The following is a 16,996-nucleotide window of genomic DNA, read 5'->3' as shown; positions in this document are numbered from 1 at the left end:
GGGTTTCACCGTGGTAGCCAGGATGGTCTCAATCTCCTGACCTCGTGATCCACCCACCTCGGCCTTCCAAAGTGCTGGGATTACAGGCGTGAACCACTGCGCCCGGCCAAAACATGGTTGTTATAGTATATTTTAGATTTCAGCGAAGATTATTTAGAAACTTAAAATTTGGAGCTTTAATAGATCTTCAGTGCTGCAAAATCTTCATTTTTGACTTGTGAGATAATAAATTATCTATAAGCAATACTTTCATATTAAAGTATGATATAAAGATTAACATGCTTTTTATTTCAGTTATTTGTTTCTGCAAATGAACTTGATGTATCCATGTATCTACTGAAAATCTGCTTTCAAATCTTCCCTAAACAGATATCCATCTGTAGAGAAAAAAGAAATGTGTGAGAATATAATTTTTTTTTACCACAAGAGGGCAGCAAAAATCTTTTACAGTAGTTAGAATTCTAACTATAATGTCATCTGATTTGACATTCTTTCTGAGATTTGATATCTTTCTGAGAAGTTACCTTAGTTCTTCTTTCCACAGTGAGTGAAAATTAAAGACTGTGTTATAAAGCAAAAATAGTGTGAATGTACTTTAATGAATATTTTATGAAGGGCACAAGCCTCAGAAAGACCACATTTTTCCTTTCATGGGTTACAGCACTCACAACACACCTGCTACTTAATACTCATGGCTTAAACAACACTAATAAAATAATCCCTAAAGAGTACAGAAAGTTCACACGAGAATGCCAAAGTATCTTGTATTCTGCATATCTTACATTGTGATGGAAAAGAAAAATTCAGAAATATTAAAACATATTTAGTTTTATATTTATCATGATTATAAAAGTCTCTAATTTTTCAATATTCTAATAATCTTGAGTCTTCCAAAAGTAAAACAATAATTTTCACAGAAAAGCAGCCAAGTACTGAAAATGACAGCTATAGTTGTTTTTTGATAAACATAATGAGAAACCATTAAGCAATTCATTTATTTAAAAAATTAGTTAATTTTATGTGAAGTTTATCCAGTCAAATGAGTATGTAGAATAATTTATTATAACACCTTCATAGTCATTCCTGTATTATAGAAATCTCCTTTAAGTAATGCAAAGAAGTTGGATGATTTATTTATTTTTTTACTTTTTTACATTCCAAATATAAATTCTTCAAAAGACAGTAGATAGTCTCACCCCATCAGGAGTCCAGCGTGTGCCTGGGCAGGCGGTAATGCTCAGGTTTGGAACGGAGCTTCTTTTCCTGAGGGTTGGCATACTTCCACTTGGAGGGTGACATTTTAAGCTTTTTCCTCTTCCTATCTGTGCACCATACTTTCTCGCAGTATTCTTCCACTCTCTGGAAGTTGCTATAACCGATCAGCTGCAAAAATTCCTTGTACCATGGTTTTGCTCCCTGCGAGATGCTACTCTGAGCAGGACAAGGCATCCTGTGATGCCTGTCCTCCTCATCGTCCTTGTTAAACATATCTTCGACTTTCTCCTCTTCCACTACCTCCAAGGTGATTTTACGGACAGTATGGACAAAGTTATGCTCTACTGTCTGGCAAAAATAGGTCCCAGCATCTGATCTGCGTAACCTTAGGAAGAGTAAACCAAGGTCCATCTTAACCACTCTGTCATCTGTCTTCACCTGCAAGAACAAAAAAGTAAATGGCACTGAAGTACACAGGAGAGAAAGTAACAATCCATCACCCTTTCCACTACCTATCTTGAATATTTTCATATTCACTATCACATAATGAAACCCTGAAAATCATACATGCACAAAGATGCTAAATAATTACATCTATGTGTGTGTGTGTATGTGTGTGTGTGTGTGTGTATTCTGAAGATATTTACATTGGTGGTCACTTCATATCAATGACCTTGAGATCATTTTATGTCAATATTGTAAAGTAAGAGGGCTTTCTCCCTAATGATTCAATTAATCATTAGCAAAAATACATTTCAGTATCGCAGTCACAGTAAGAGTGAAAGGAAAATTTCTAAAATTTATTTTTTAACATTTGTTTTTCAATGGACAGAACAAATACCACTTCCCACATTCTTTCAGGAATGATTATGCCCTCCAGATTGTAGTGACCAATGTTTCTACAAGGACCTCTCTTTAGAGAACTGGGGTCCTTTCACTTTGTCTTCTTACAAAAAAATTCACCAGTTAATCAATTCAGTGAACATCCCTCACCTTTTCATAGGCTGTCCTTTACCAGAGATTAAAAAATAAACAAGTAAAATCCAGTTCCTGCTCTAAAGGATCGGACGGTCTAGCAAATATTAAGTTTTAATATACCTTCAGTGCTCAAATATCTTTTGTCATGTTTTTGGTATAATAAATTACTCACATTATTTCTATAAATAAATAATTATAATTCAGAGTAAGAAGAGCGAGATAAGGCTTTCAACGAATAACTCATGTTTTATCACAAATAGCTGGACTAGTAAGTAAATGATTTCACATTAGGCAGAGTTAGAGTCAAATATTGGCACCACTATTTATTGTGTGATTTAGGGCATTCATGTATATTTCTTGCCTTAGTTTTCTTTGTAAAGTGGAGATAACTTAATAACCTGAAAAACTGTTGTGAAGATTAAAGAAAATAGGTGAGGATTTTTTGCACAGTGCTATCAATAGCTACCTCTACCTTTCTACCATACATTCATCTAACCAAAAACAATCATGTTTTCCTGTGGCCCAGGATCTTACGATAATAGTATAAAGGTGGTTCATAGTATGCTGACAGCTTTCACCTTTGAGAATACAAAAATGAAAGCAATATTCATCTTTGTCAATATAAAAGAAATGTAGAGGCAATAATTACAACAGCCTTTGGCAATAAAGGCTATTAATGATAAGCATGTTTTTGTCCCCGTGATAGGTCCTGGCCAGGAATGCCAGACTCGGCTCTTTCCTGCCTTGGTGAGACCTGGCATAGACGAAGTTTCAATGTGATTACTCAGGTGTGGAAAGTGGTATTCACAAACCACGAACTGTGGAACAGAAGACAAAATGTAGTAATATAGTACAGTAAGAAATAGGGATGTTATTTTTAAGTTATGTGGCGCCCCAAAGGCACTTTTTTTCAGCCATTATAAGTAAGTTAATAACTCAGAAGCTTCAGAGTGTCCTAGTTGGGCTAACAAAAGAGTCTCCATAAGTCTTTTGTAGGTGCTTCCCTTGACTTGGCGGGACCATGTCCTGGTAGGCAGAATACTGTAGTCATTAACTGGAGAGTGAAATCCTCCAGTGAGGAACCAAGAAGACACTCAAAGCAAAACCATCTTCACCACATAGAAACAATCTGTTTTATTGATAGGTTTTTTTCAGAATATCCTTAGCAACTGTTACAGGCAACTAACTTTTAAAGCGCTTTGTGTACCTCTGCTTAGTTACTCATGCCTCCAGGCCAGGCTTCTGAACAAACTTATTTTCCAGCACTAGGTTTCTCCATAACTTTACCATCTATTGCAACCTGTGACCACCCCGTGCCTCACATGATACTGACTCTGAAGTAAGCCTCCATTGTTTTAAAACTTATCGCTGCATTTGATATGGATGAAATCTGCCTCCTTAAACATCTTTTATTTTCTGTGTGGTATGTGACATTATACTGTCCTTATTTTCTTTACTCTTTCTTGGTTTCTTCTGCAGATTTCTCATTGCCTTAAGGTGCAATCCTCCAACCTTCACTGATCTTACATTTTATTTCCATCCATTTGATAGTACTTTTATTTCTTTGTTTCAGCCAGCTTCCCTAAAATGGTACACCTTACACATAGATAATCCACTGTTTTGTGTTTTCTGTTAGTTAAAAACAAAAAACAATGGATTTGGTGTTTTTAACTAAAAGAAACATAAATAATCCTTTAATACGTACAATTCAATATCTTCCCACTCAAACTGCCTTCCATTTACTAACTTCCCTATTTCTGGCCATGACATCATTATTCTTCTAGTCTCCCTATCCTCAATTGTTGATCGTTTATACTTCCCTCTCATTATATACTATCACAAATTCCTATTTACATTTCTTCAGTGGTGACCCTTAAAACACCCCTCCCTCATCACCATTTTTGCTGCAATGTTAAATTCTCATACCTTATAACTGTTTCTTTGACCTTATCTCATGGCAAACTCTCCAAATCTTCCCGTTTTTTCTGTTTCTTCTTTCATACCCAGCTTGATTCTGTTTCAGGATCTCTGTGTGTATCTCTGCCTTGAGACACTTCTTCAAGGCTGGTTAATTCTCATCCTGCATAACTGAATTAAATATCATCTTCCCAAACTGGCGTTTCTTACACCCCTGTAAAAGTGTCCTCCCTCCTTTATTACCTTCATTTCACCTGTTAACCTTCATACACTTGAGCATGCAAAATTATACGCAAGTATCTAACAATAATCCTTCAATTAAATTTCTGTGTCATCTTTCCCCACTTATTTCAACAAATGGATACTAATTTACTCTTCTTTAAAGCTCACTTTCTTTTGTCCACATCCTGATTTAGAACTTATTCACATCTCTGTTTCTTGCCTGAGCAGTAAGAATTGCTCCATTAACCATATCCTGCCTTTGTAAATCTAGATCCCCAAATTGCTTCATTTATATTGATTAATGTAATCAATATAATATTAATGTAGTGTTTCTCATACTAGGGTTGGTGGAAGAGGTGCATTTCTGGAGATCTGGAGATCAACTCTTTTTTTTATAAGGATTTTTTAAATTATTGTGTTGATTGACACAAAAATCAATATAAATTAATAAACTATATTTGGAATCATGTGAAAGATCAATCTCAGTGTTAGTGTTTATGTTTATCATAGATTCTGAACCACTTTCAAAGCCGTGTTTCCAAATGAAAAAAAGAACAAAGATGGGTATAATATGTTAATGGTAAGTTACAGCCAAATGAAAATGAAACAACATCCCCATGTAGTAATACACATAAAAAGTTTCAAGGTCACTTGAATAAAGTGTTGGGAGGATGGAGTCATCAGATGGCATAGCTAGAGGCAGAAAGTGTTATACATACACATATGTGGCAATCTGTGTCTCATCTTACAGTCATAGAGATACATATTTCAGTAAAAACAAAACACAGTAAATAAACCTTTTAATGATGCATCAATTTGTTTATAATTTATCTTTAAATTAATTTTGGTTCAATATTTTAATAAAAGCTACAAGCATAAGGAATGTATGTGTTGTTTTATTCTTGTGAATATTTAATGAACATTTTACTATAAATGGTGCTAGCAGCCCAGGATGATGTTTCACTTTTAAGGGCAGGTGGTGGGGGCAACCTGTACATTACTAGAATCAACCCCTCCTTTTCATAATTCTTTATGCTGCCATTTCCCTGTATCACCACCCTGCTTTCCACTCACAGCTCTTATTCTGAACATACTCTTTTTCCCTTAAATAAACTCCTTTCTACTGTCTACCAATCCATTTGTTTTTTCATTTCCTTCCAGGCTTAACTAAACTTTCCCTTCCTTTATAAATACTTCCTTTATAGCCCCTAAAGGTATTTTGCTTCTTTTTGTAACACAATACCATTTACATTTGTAGCACAAAAGCTGTTATTTATATTTCTTTTCAAATTATTTTTCCATGCAAGTTTCATCTCTTCAAACATATAAGTTTTTAAAGGGCAAAGATCTATTTCTTTATTCTTCTGAATTATCCTACAATGAGTAAAGAATTCAGAAGATAGTGTAAAATGAGAACATACTAATTCATTTAGAGAGCACAAACATGTATAGCAATGGGGTATACCTGTACAGATATATCCAAAATATATTAACAACTTCCAGGTAAATCCAATAATAATTTGAATAAGAAGGAGCAAACATGGTTTCAGGAGCACTTAGTAACTGATGAAAGAGGGCTACATCACAGATATGTCTTAGGACATTGCCTTTACCTGAAAAAAAAATTGCATACAAACGTCCTTATTGAATATGATCCTTTGTTGTCTCTATTATGTCTCCTGTGAGAGTGAGTAATACATGAGAAAATATGAAAGTGATCTAGCCTAGTTTCCAGCATATAGCAAGCAGTTTATGAAAGTAATTTAAAAGAAAGCAAAAAGCAAAACTAAAAATAAATACAAATTCTTGATCACTAGAATTAGGGTTGTTTGTTTGTTGCTTGTTTTTTCAAGTTTGGTATTTTAAAAAAGCAGGGTTTAAAAAAAAATCAGAAACCCAAGTTTGAGAAACACTGTATTATGTACATATAAAGTCCAGATTGGTCAAGATTCAAGATACGGATTCATGACAATCACCATAGAAATTGTCCTACATTGTTTATTTCCATGTTAGAGATAGTGCCTCTCAGAATTTTGATCTACACTCTTGGTTATGACAAATACACGTTACAAAGACAGGAATATAAGCTGTTTTCATGCTCGGTCTGGAGGGCCATACATTATGTAGGTTAAATCACCTAGAAAGTTAAAGGTATCTTACATGGACTATAAATACCCAAAAATATAAAATGACTTAGAAATTTGTATCTGAAGTTCTTCCACAATTTAGTCTTTCCATGTCAGTTTACTTGGGTACCTCCAACATCAAATCTTGATTACAGAATTGTTTTCATCCATCTGTGTTTTTTTCTAGGTCTGCAGACCAGATTTCCTCCATCAAGAACATAGTGCATAATACATCATTTCTATCAAATATTCTTATAGGCAATCTATATAAATACAAAATTTTTGCTGAAAACGGTTTTATTATTCTTAGCTATAAAGATTGATTCAGTATGTTTTATAATTTCTAGTAAAAAAAAAAAGTAATTGAACAAAGAACTCTGCACATCTGGTAGCTGGTCAGGAAGAAGCAGTTATTTCCATGTCTACCAACCATATGGTTCCACACTTTCACAGGAAAAGGACAGACATAGGCCTTGAATTGGTTTAGTTGGGAATACATTTAATAATAAAATCGGTTTTAGTTAAGCAACAGAGGAAACAATTTATAGATTTGTTTATTTATCTGGCTTGCCTGTGACCAATTTTATACATACACACATATATATGTATATATATTTATTTATTTTACTTACAGAAAATATACCTAATATGACAGAGCATAAAAATACAGATTTATTTTATTAAAAACACTTTCCAATATAAACCTGATATATGATACTGATGTTACCTAGTAGACAGGATGAATTGTTTAAAAGCTCATTCGGGGAAACCTATCACACTACGTGGAGAAGAACAAATGTGGAAAAACAACTCTTATTTTAATACAAGATTATGCTGGAAAGAAAGTCGTTATAAATAACTCAAAACCATAACATGTAAAACATGTTATATTCAAAAACGTACACTATATCAAAGGAGAAATTTAGGGCATTTATATTCAAGAACGAATTAATGTCTTGAAGAGGTAAAAGAGTTTTTCAAGTCAACAAAAAGAGAAATAAAAGAGAAAAAATGGAAAAAGCATATAAATGGGCACTTCAGAGAAGGAGAAATCCAAATGTTTAGTAAGAATGCATGTTAACATTCAACCTTACTAGTAAAGTTAGAAATCCAAATTTAGGCCGGGTGCGGTGTTTCACGCCTGTAATCCCAGCACTTTGGGAGGCTGAGGCGGGCAGATCACCTGAGGCTGGGAGTTCGAGACCAGCAGGACCAACATGGAGAAATCCCGTCTCTACTAAAAATACAAAATTAGCCAGGCATGGTGGCACTTGGGTGTAAACCCAGCTACTTGGGAGGCTGAGGCAAGAGATTCGCTTGAACCCAGGAGGCAGAGGTTGTGATGAGCCGAGATTGCGCCATTGTACTCCAGCCTGGGTTACAAGAGCAAAACTGCGTCTCAAAAAGAAAGAAAGAAAGAAGGAAAGAAATTCAAATTTAAACACATTACCCTATAGCCAGAAGAAAGACAAAACTTAGAAAACAAGATAATACCAAATATTGGTGAGCATGTGGGGAAACAGGAACCCACATGAACTGCTTTGGGAGTCCAGATGGTGCAGATACCCTGAAAGCAAGCTGACAATAATTACAGAAATGAAGGATGTTGACAAATAATAATGCAGAAACTTCCACTCAGATCTATAAGGGGTTATTTGCAGAGATGATTGTCAAAGCTGTGATAGCAGGAGTTAATTACACTCTGGATGTCCACACTTAGGGGAATTAAGAATGAATTAAGAGCAATGTATGCATGCTATGGTATGTTAAGTAACAGTCAGGCAATGAAATAGAGACACAAACAGCAACAGGGATAAACTGTAAAAACATAGTGCTGAGTTCACAAAGTAAGAAGGAGAATATAATCTATAACATAATACATTTACTTTTACAGTTCATGCACACTCAATACATTATACACCTGTTCAATTTGCAAACATAGTATTGGACTTATTCCAATCATTCACTAGATGCATGTGGGGAAACAAGGATGAAAGTAGAAAAAGGAGGTCCAGGAAAAACAAAGTCAAACAAGAGAAATTTGTATAAACCAATCATCACAATGTACCATAAACTACGTCGTATGATTAACTAAATTATGCATCTAAAGTGAAAAAAAAACAAGAGCCAAAAACAAGCAAGCAAAAAATAAAAACCGAAACCAAAAACAAAAACTTCTGCTGTTTGTAATGATTAATGTGGTTTGGCAACCAATAAACTAAGTTTGTAAAGAGAGGTTTGTGATTAATGGTTTATTCAAATTTTCTATAGATAAGAATCTCAGACTGAAGAGAAATTAAGTTTAAAGAGAATGAAGGTAAAGACAATGTTTGAAAACAAGATTGCACAATATAAGGAACTGTACAACAACTATAACTGAAGTAGAAATTCAATACTAAATTTCCTAGTAACCAAAGGAAAGAAGAAAGTATGATAAATCCTAAGATTTAAAATGTCTCTAAAATATATTTTTAAAATTACTCCTTATGATAAGTACATCTTTCCTGGCACTGAGACTTGAGAAAAATCTCTCTGCATGTCCTTATAAAAAGAGAGGGAGGTTTCCAACAAAAGCACCATAATAAATACATTTCCTTTAGGCAACATCTCAGTGGAGGGTGAAGAGATGATGCCTGAGAATAGTTCAATATTATAGCTATTCGGTGGAGTTAAAACAATGTAGTCCAGATATACGGTTCTATGCTGGGATATCTTCATGCACATGCATATTTTTATGATCTGGAAGGCCATATAAATTATAATTTATGCTAGAACAAGTGAAGGGAATTGGTATTTTGGAGTATCTACTGTACATGTGTGCATTGGGCTTTCTGCATTACCATGTTATCCGGTTTAATCAGATGCACAAAGCTAGAACGGTGTCAGTGGCATGAGACTTAGATCCATAACAGATACCATAGCTCTAAGAGAAAATGTTTTAATTTTGAAATATATTCAATATCCTCCTGGAAAATTAACAGAACAGAGTTCAGTTAAAAACTCTAGATTCATTCCTCTTCTTATGACCACAAGTTGTTTTATATTCTCCATATATACGATAGGAACTCTGTCTCTGCCATTGTAAAAGGAAGAAACATGAAATTAATGGGCTAGCCTCCTAATTATTGTGCAACTAAAAAATGAGATAAGTGATATTATACAAATATGTTTGTCAAGGCTAGAAAAGTAAATTCTGAATATTTATCTGTTGTAAAGAGTTGTTAGTTTAGAAAGATGAGCACATTTTTTAAATAGACTGAAAAAGAATGCCAAAACTACTAAACAGATGGTTCAAATGAGGTAAGAGTTCATGCACTTTACATTATAAAAACAAGAAAAACAAAGAAATAATATTAATATGGAACAAAAACTGATGCTTTCAGTGTTGTGCATAAAGATAAAAATGTAAACTTATGGCTGGCTTTGACCCCTTGGAATTACTACCATAGGATAGCATTGGTAAAAGTAAGGAAAATACGAGTCATCTAACAAACAAAATGGTAAAATAAAAAGGAGATTTTACTTCATAATTCTCCTAGCTTCGATGACATAACCCAATATTAAAAGTTGTAATTTGGGGCCGGGCGCGGTGGCTCACGCTTGTAATCCCAGCACTTTGGGAGGCCGAGGCGGGCGGATCACGAGGTCAGGAGATCGAGACCATGGTGAAACCCCGTCTCTACTAAAAATACAAAAAATTAGCCGGGCGCGGTGGCGGGCGCCTGTAGTCCCAGCTACTCGGAGAGGCTGAGGCAGGAGAATGGCGTGAACCGGGGAGGCGGAGCTTGCAGTGAGCCGAGATTGCGCCACTGCACTCCAGCCTGGGTGACAGAGCAAGACTCCGTCTCGAAAAAAAAAAAAAAAAAAAAAAAAGTTGTAATTTGTGCACTCCATTTTTTATTGTTTCATTTTTGTAGAAGAAGCTGTCTCCATGACGCATTGAATTATCAATAAAATTATGTTTTATTTTAGACTATAGAAACTTAGCACAGAGGCAATGCACTCTAAGTTATGTGGAATGAGCTGCTCATTGATAAGCTAACCATGGTTATTAGATTACTCAACAGCGTTTAATTGACTTTGGTGAATTTATTCTACTTTGTACGTGGTCTGAAGGCAGAGTTGAAAAATGCCAATTTTGGTATTGAGTAAAACAAAAAATTTATAGCAAAGTGCAATTAAAGTTTAAGAGTTTTTCTGTCAATACACATTCTTTTTTGCATTTACTACAACGAACATGCATATTTGTGCATTATGTAAGCAGTCTAATAGTTAATTGCATACAATTAACTATTTTAAAGTGATACATTTTATTTTTAAGACACAGAAACACATATTTCTTCTTAAATAGAGAATCCACAATAAAAAGATCAATACTGATCATGGAAAAAATAATTCTTTCATGCTTACCAAAGAGATCTACAAATTATAATGCTGGTCTTATGGGCCAGCAGTTTTCTTGTCTTTTGCCTTACACCACCCTGAAATAGGCATAGATGGTATTTTATGTGTCTTGAGATTGCCCCCAAATTCCCCTACAGGAGATTTGTGTAAATTAATTTAACTCACTCCTAGAACTCAATCTCATTTATTGTGTCTTTGGGATATATTTCGATTTTGTCAGCAAATGACTAAACTCCAAAAGAATATATTCCAAGAAATTATTCACGTTGCTTGATTTTATTGAAAATCCATTGCAACGAAATTTTAGTTTTAGAACAAAATGAGAGCCAACTTTTGCACAAAAAGACTTTTTCCCAAAAAAATACAGAGGCATTTTTCACAATAATATTCATTTTATAGGGCTTTACTTGTCTATGCATTTTCATTTCAGCCTTTAAATCAGGGATCAAAAATTTTTTCTGTAAAGAGCTATATAGTGAATAATTTTGGCTTTGCAAATCCTGTAGTCTCTGTTGTCTACTCTACTCTGCAGTTGTACCCTAAAAACAGCCACAGACATTAGGTAAACAAATGGGTGTGGCAGTTTTCAAATACAGTTTTATTTACAATAGGCAGAGGGCCAGATTTGGCCCCCAAGTCTTTGGTTTTTCAATTTCTCCTTTAAATAATTGTCAGGTTCAGGGGAACCTACTTTTTTAAAAAAATATGGATTAAAAATAACATATTCCAAAGTCAGAACATTTAAAATGTGTATGAAATTGAAGTGAGGAATTAGGTACTAATCTTCTGAGTAGCTTGAAGAAACTACAGTTTTCTTTACTATAACTGAAATTACACACAATCACTAATAAACATTTAAATTTAAATAAATAATACATATTTAAATTTTCCCTCATTTACTCAGTTTTAAAATGTAGTGCTTATCCATTTTATAGAAAGAAAAATGCATACAGAAATACTTCAACTATATGACCTTAACTATATGTCTTAATAAGAATGACTTTCTTCACTTAGGGATGTTATTCAGTATTAAAATTTTTGCAATTATTATGGAGGTTTATAAATTCAAGTATGTGGAATTGCAGAAATTGAGTCTTCATAAACCAGGGTATAGTGGTTATTTAGCTATAATTTTAGCAGTTTTGTCTTCTGCTATTACAGAAAAAAATAATTTATACAGCCTTCATAGAAGGAAGATTTAGGCTTGTATTTCAGATTAAAACTATATGTGGAAATATATATAGCCACTGAATTTAAATAAAGATAGAAGACCTTTGGAACCGCTAAACTTAACTTCTGTTGATGAAATTACATTATCCACATAAATGAACCATTTTATTTTCTCTTAATTCAGAGAATGAAGAGTCTCCATTTTCCTTCTAAGAATTTACCCCTTAAATTTCATCTGTGATTATATTCTCTCCCACATGTTCTTTATTTTGCTTCAACTAGTTGCACATTTCTTCTTTATAGCTACTTCCTTTCAACCTATAAACATGACCAAGTCACCTTTTTACTAAAAAGAAAACAAAACAAAATTTATTTCTACTCTTGTCTACCTTTGCGGATCTCTCTCTTTGTCATTCAAATATTTTGGTAGAGTACACTAAACTAGCATTTCTGGTTCAACACAGCACCATTCATCACTTAACCTGTTATTAGACGAGCATATACTTCGATTTGGCCTTAACATCCCACTTAACACATTATCCCTGGAAACTTGGTCCTCGTTTTATGCATTGTTCAAAGAATATTGTTTAATATATCTTATCCAATTCCTTTTTCCTGGTTTTATTACACCACACCCTCCTAACTTCACTGTTTCTACTTATTTAAGCCATACCGCTCTAGAGGTACTAACTAGTTTGTATTTTGTGCCATTTACTTAACTTTAGTAAATTAGCACAAACTTTATGAAAAACAATATAGAGATTTCTCAAAGAACTAAAAATAGGATTACCATTCAATCTAGCAACCCCACTACTAGGAATGTACCCAAAGGAAAAGAACTCATTATATCAAAATGATACCTCTATTCATGTGTTTATCACAGCATTATTCACGGCAGTAAAGATATGGAATCAACCTGAATGTCCGTCAGTGGATGACTGGATAAAGAAAACGTGGCATATATGTGCTATGGAATACTATTTAGCCATTAAAAACGAATGAAATAATGTCTTTCATAGCAACATAGATGGAACTGGAGGACATCATCATAAGTGAAATAACTCAAACAGAAAGTCAAATACTGCACTCTCACTTATAAATGGAAGCTAAACAGTGAGTACAATTGGACATATGGAGTGGAATACTAGATGCTGGAGGCTCCAAAAGGTGGGAGGGTGAGAGGTAGATGAGGATTGAAAAATTACCTATTGGGTATAATGCTCACTATTTCGGTGATGGGTACACTAAAAGGCCAGACTCACCACTATGCAATGTAATAAATATGCACCTGTAACCCCCAAATTTGTAAAAGTAATTTAAAAGCTACTAGCTACCTCAGAGAAATTTTGTTAGTTTTAAATAAGTTACTACATATAAAGCACTTAGAAAAGCATGGTACGTAGTAAGCACTAAATGAATGCTAACTATAATTACAACTTATTTTCTATTTTTAATTTCTCTTTTTGAGTTTGTCTTCTAACTTTTCCTTAAATATGTGTTTTCCCCTTGCTTTCGGAGTTAGTTGACTTTGCTTTTTATTTCATCACTCTCTAAGGTAAGCTATACTAGAGGAGGCATCACTGCATTGTGTCTAAGGGCCCCAAATTAAAACCAGACTGTCTGGGCTCAAATGCAAACTGACTTCACAAGCTGTGTAATCTCATGCAAGTAGCTCAGTCTCTCTGTGCTTCAATTTTTTAAATTTGTAAAGTAGAAACAATAAAAATATCTCCTTCATGGGACTGTCACAAGGATTAAAAATATTCGTCATGCTTGGTACACAGTAAGTCATATTTAAGTACTGATTGTTGCTATATTGTTCTTACTTTTATTAATTCCCCTGAATTTGACTACTACATTTTTTGCTGATGTCTCTCCAACATCTCTTGACATGCCAAATCTTTCCATTGCGTTTTAGCAGGACAGCTCCACCTGAATGATTTATAAGAGCTTCCAATTCAACACACCAAAAAGTTAACTCGACAACTTTCTCCCAAACGTGCTTCTTCCCCTGTATTATTGGAATCATATTACTGTGCCATTAGCCACACAGGCACTCAGACAATAAACATGTGAATATTTTGTGATTGCTTCTCTTTTATCTCAAATATGAAATCCACTTAACATTATCTCATAAAAATTTAAATCTGTCTTCTCCCTTTCTACCGTTTAGTTCATGTGGTACAAAATTTTTTCGATGACTATTGAAATATCATCCTAAATGTTCGCTGACATTCTATTTATCTCCTAATTCTGTGTGCCAATTTCTAGAATAATTTGTGTACACAGTCAAGCTAAGTTGTTCTCATTGGCTTAGAGACAAACTGAAATGGATTCCTTGATCTGTCTACTCATTTTTGCATCCTCATTTCCATCTATGATTTACATGTACCATACTGTTTTTCATCTTCATAACATAAGCTAACATTATTCTCTCTACTAATTACCCTCTACTTATCCTTTAAGATGTGGCTCAAATGTCATCTCTGCCATGAATCTTTTCCCAATTGGTTATTATGCCACCTCCCTACCCAATCTCTTGGTTGAGACAATTTTCTTTTTCCTTGGTTTCAACAGAATCTTTGAGGAACACATATAATTATCTGTTTGCACTCTTGTCTTTATTACAAGACTGTAAACTTCACAAGAGCTAAGATGTGATTTATTCATGGCCTATTAAAGTAGGCTCCGAGTAGATATTTATTGAGTTCAAAACACCAATTGCAGACAGTTAAACACAGAGAAGAGAACAGAAGGTCCAAAATAGTATTCCATCTGAGATGTTAAACAGACTTCACATTTCTTAATAGTGAAAAATACAGCAAAGCACATTGCTACAATGTGTATGAGGCAATCACTTGCAAATCATCTGGTCTTGAAGGCATGAACACATTAAGAGTTGTCTTTAAGCATGAAGATTTATACTTAATACTGTGTGTTCCTATCACCTCAGTGACTACCTACTTCCATCTTTATCCCCACCCCAACATACTATAATCTTAATACAATAATCAAATTGATATTTTTAGATACAAATGCTAATGATGTCACAGCTCTGCTGAAAATACATGATGTTTTCCTTTTTAATTCAGAACACCAAAACCCTATGAAATGGCTATAGGTCCCTGCATGAGCTTTTCCTTGGCCTCACCTCTCTGATGCATAGTCTATTAGTCTCCCTACTGCTCACTAACCTCCAGCCACACTGCTCTTCACTCAGCTGTTCTTTGAGTATATCACATATGCTCCTATCTCAAGAGTCTTAGCATCTACTGTTCCCATTGTCCAGAAAGTTTTTATCTCATACTGTTACATGACCTATGCCCTTACTTTTTTCAGATTTTTTTTCCAAATGTCACTTTTATGGTGACCTCCTTAGTGAGGCCTTCTATGGCCATCCTTTTAAAATTCCAACCTTTCCCTATAATTTAATCTCCTTTGCATTTCCCTATAATTTAATCTCCCTTGCATTTTTTTCTTTATCATTATCTGATCATTATCTGATACATTTAATATCATTCTTAGTCATTATTGTTATTATTTTCTTCCCACGTTCTTCAGAATATAAGTTCTATAAAGCACGACACAGTAAGTGCTTAATAAATAAATTCAAACAAATGAATAAAACATTTCCTTTAGTGAAAAAACACCCAGTAAAATGAGATGGAGTACTCTGTGTTTTATATCTACAGAGGCTCAAATGGTGGCTCACATTTTCTTTGATACAGAAGTATCTTTGATACAGAAGTCATCTTTTACCACCAATAGGCATATAGTACAAGCTTGAAAAGGCAATTTGAGAATGGAAATACATATTGTGTATGTTGTGTAACAATGGCTCATGGCATCAGTGCTTAGAGTGGGGATGGTTCAAATTATGGGCAGGTTCTCTGACATCTGACAATGAGGATTAGTGCCTTTGTCATCAAGGCTGCAGCAGCATGCTCCACTCAACTCTGAGAAAGAAAAATCTAGATAAGGGTCAATCTGACATCAGGAGCATTTTTTAGAAATTAAATCCCAGAACTTCTGCTATAAGCAGTTTTCCATTTGTTTTATGTCCCAAAGCATCTGAAGCTGTATTTAGAATTTTGATTTCAGAAGATTTTGTGTTTTAGTAGAAATTACATAGACACCTGGATTTGAACCTACTTTACTAGCTGCAAGTGACCAGGGGAGTTATTAAATATCCTGTGCCTCAGTTACCTCATCTATAAACCAATTCTTTATAATAAAATGGTATATTCCATAAAATGCACATAGAACAGTCCTTGGTACTGCAGCAATGAATGTGAAACAGCACAGCTTTCCAGTTAGGAATACCTGAGTTCAAACGTCAGGTCTGTCCCTAACTTTGTGTATGAGCTATAACTCTCTGAGTTTTAGTTTCTGCATGTGTAAGATGAAGAAAGTTATGTCTAACATGCATTTATGAGATCTAGGAATAATCTGGTACCTACTCAGTTCCTGTTTGCAATAGGTACATATAGGTACATATAAATAATAGCCTCAGTTATCAATTCTGTTTATTAAGTCTCTTTTCCCTCAGGATATCATAATAATTGATGCTATATATAGTATCATATATTTAATTTACATTTATAATTCATAGTAACTTATTATTACTTAATTATAATTAATAAGGTCTGCAAGTCAAGGGAAAATGCTCCCTACGAAATATCTAGAAAAGTTGGCTTCCAATAAATACTTATAGAATTAATAAAATATATGGAGATTGTGCTCCATTTGCTTTGTTTAAGAAAGCAGGAGTCCATAAAATGCATATTTGAGAGAACCACCATAATCCAGAGTTTAGAAAGTAGATAATTCAGTTTCTAAGTGCTTTCTAACAATTCAGGTATGCTTCTAAAGATTAATTCAGTTTCTTAATTTGGGCAAAAACTTTATCCGCATGAATATGTTGCTTCTGGATAACTCCAGAGGGCTGAGTTTGAATTTGAACA

The 16,996-nt window shown here is 34.2% G+C and overlaps 1 protein-coding gene across 1 annotated transcript in view; it reads right to left on the bottom strand.

Annotated features, from left to right (window-relative positions):
- Positions 1-1,200: 1,200 nt before the first annotated feature.
- The window catches only part of SEMA3E (semaphorin 3E), a 116,238-nt gene continuing 100,442 nt past the window's right edge, over positions 1,201-16,996 (bottom strand). The window contains exon 16 of the mRNA XM_032761203.2: positions 1,201-1,653. Coding sequence (XP_032617094.1) covers positions 1,201-1,653 — 453 coding nt within the window. The remainder of the gene's footprint in view (positions 1,654-16,996) is intronic.

Source organism: Hylobates moloch, unplaced genomic scaffold (genome assembly GCF_009828535.3).
Source record: "Hylobates moloch isolate HMO894 unplaced genomic scaffold, HMol_V3 SCAFFOLD_1, whole genome shotgun sequence".
In the NCBI taxonomy this organism is placed as follows: domain Eukaryota; kingdom Metazoa; phylum Chordata; class Mammalia; order Primates; family Hylobatidae; genus Hylobates; species Hylobates moloch.
This window is presented reverse-complemented; position numbering and strand designations above follow the sequence as displayed.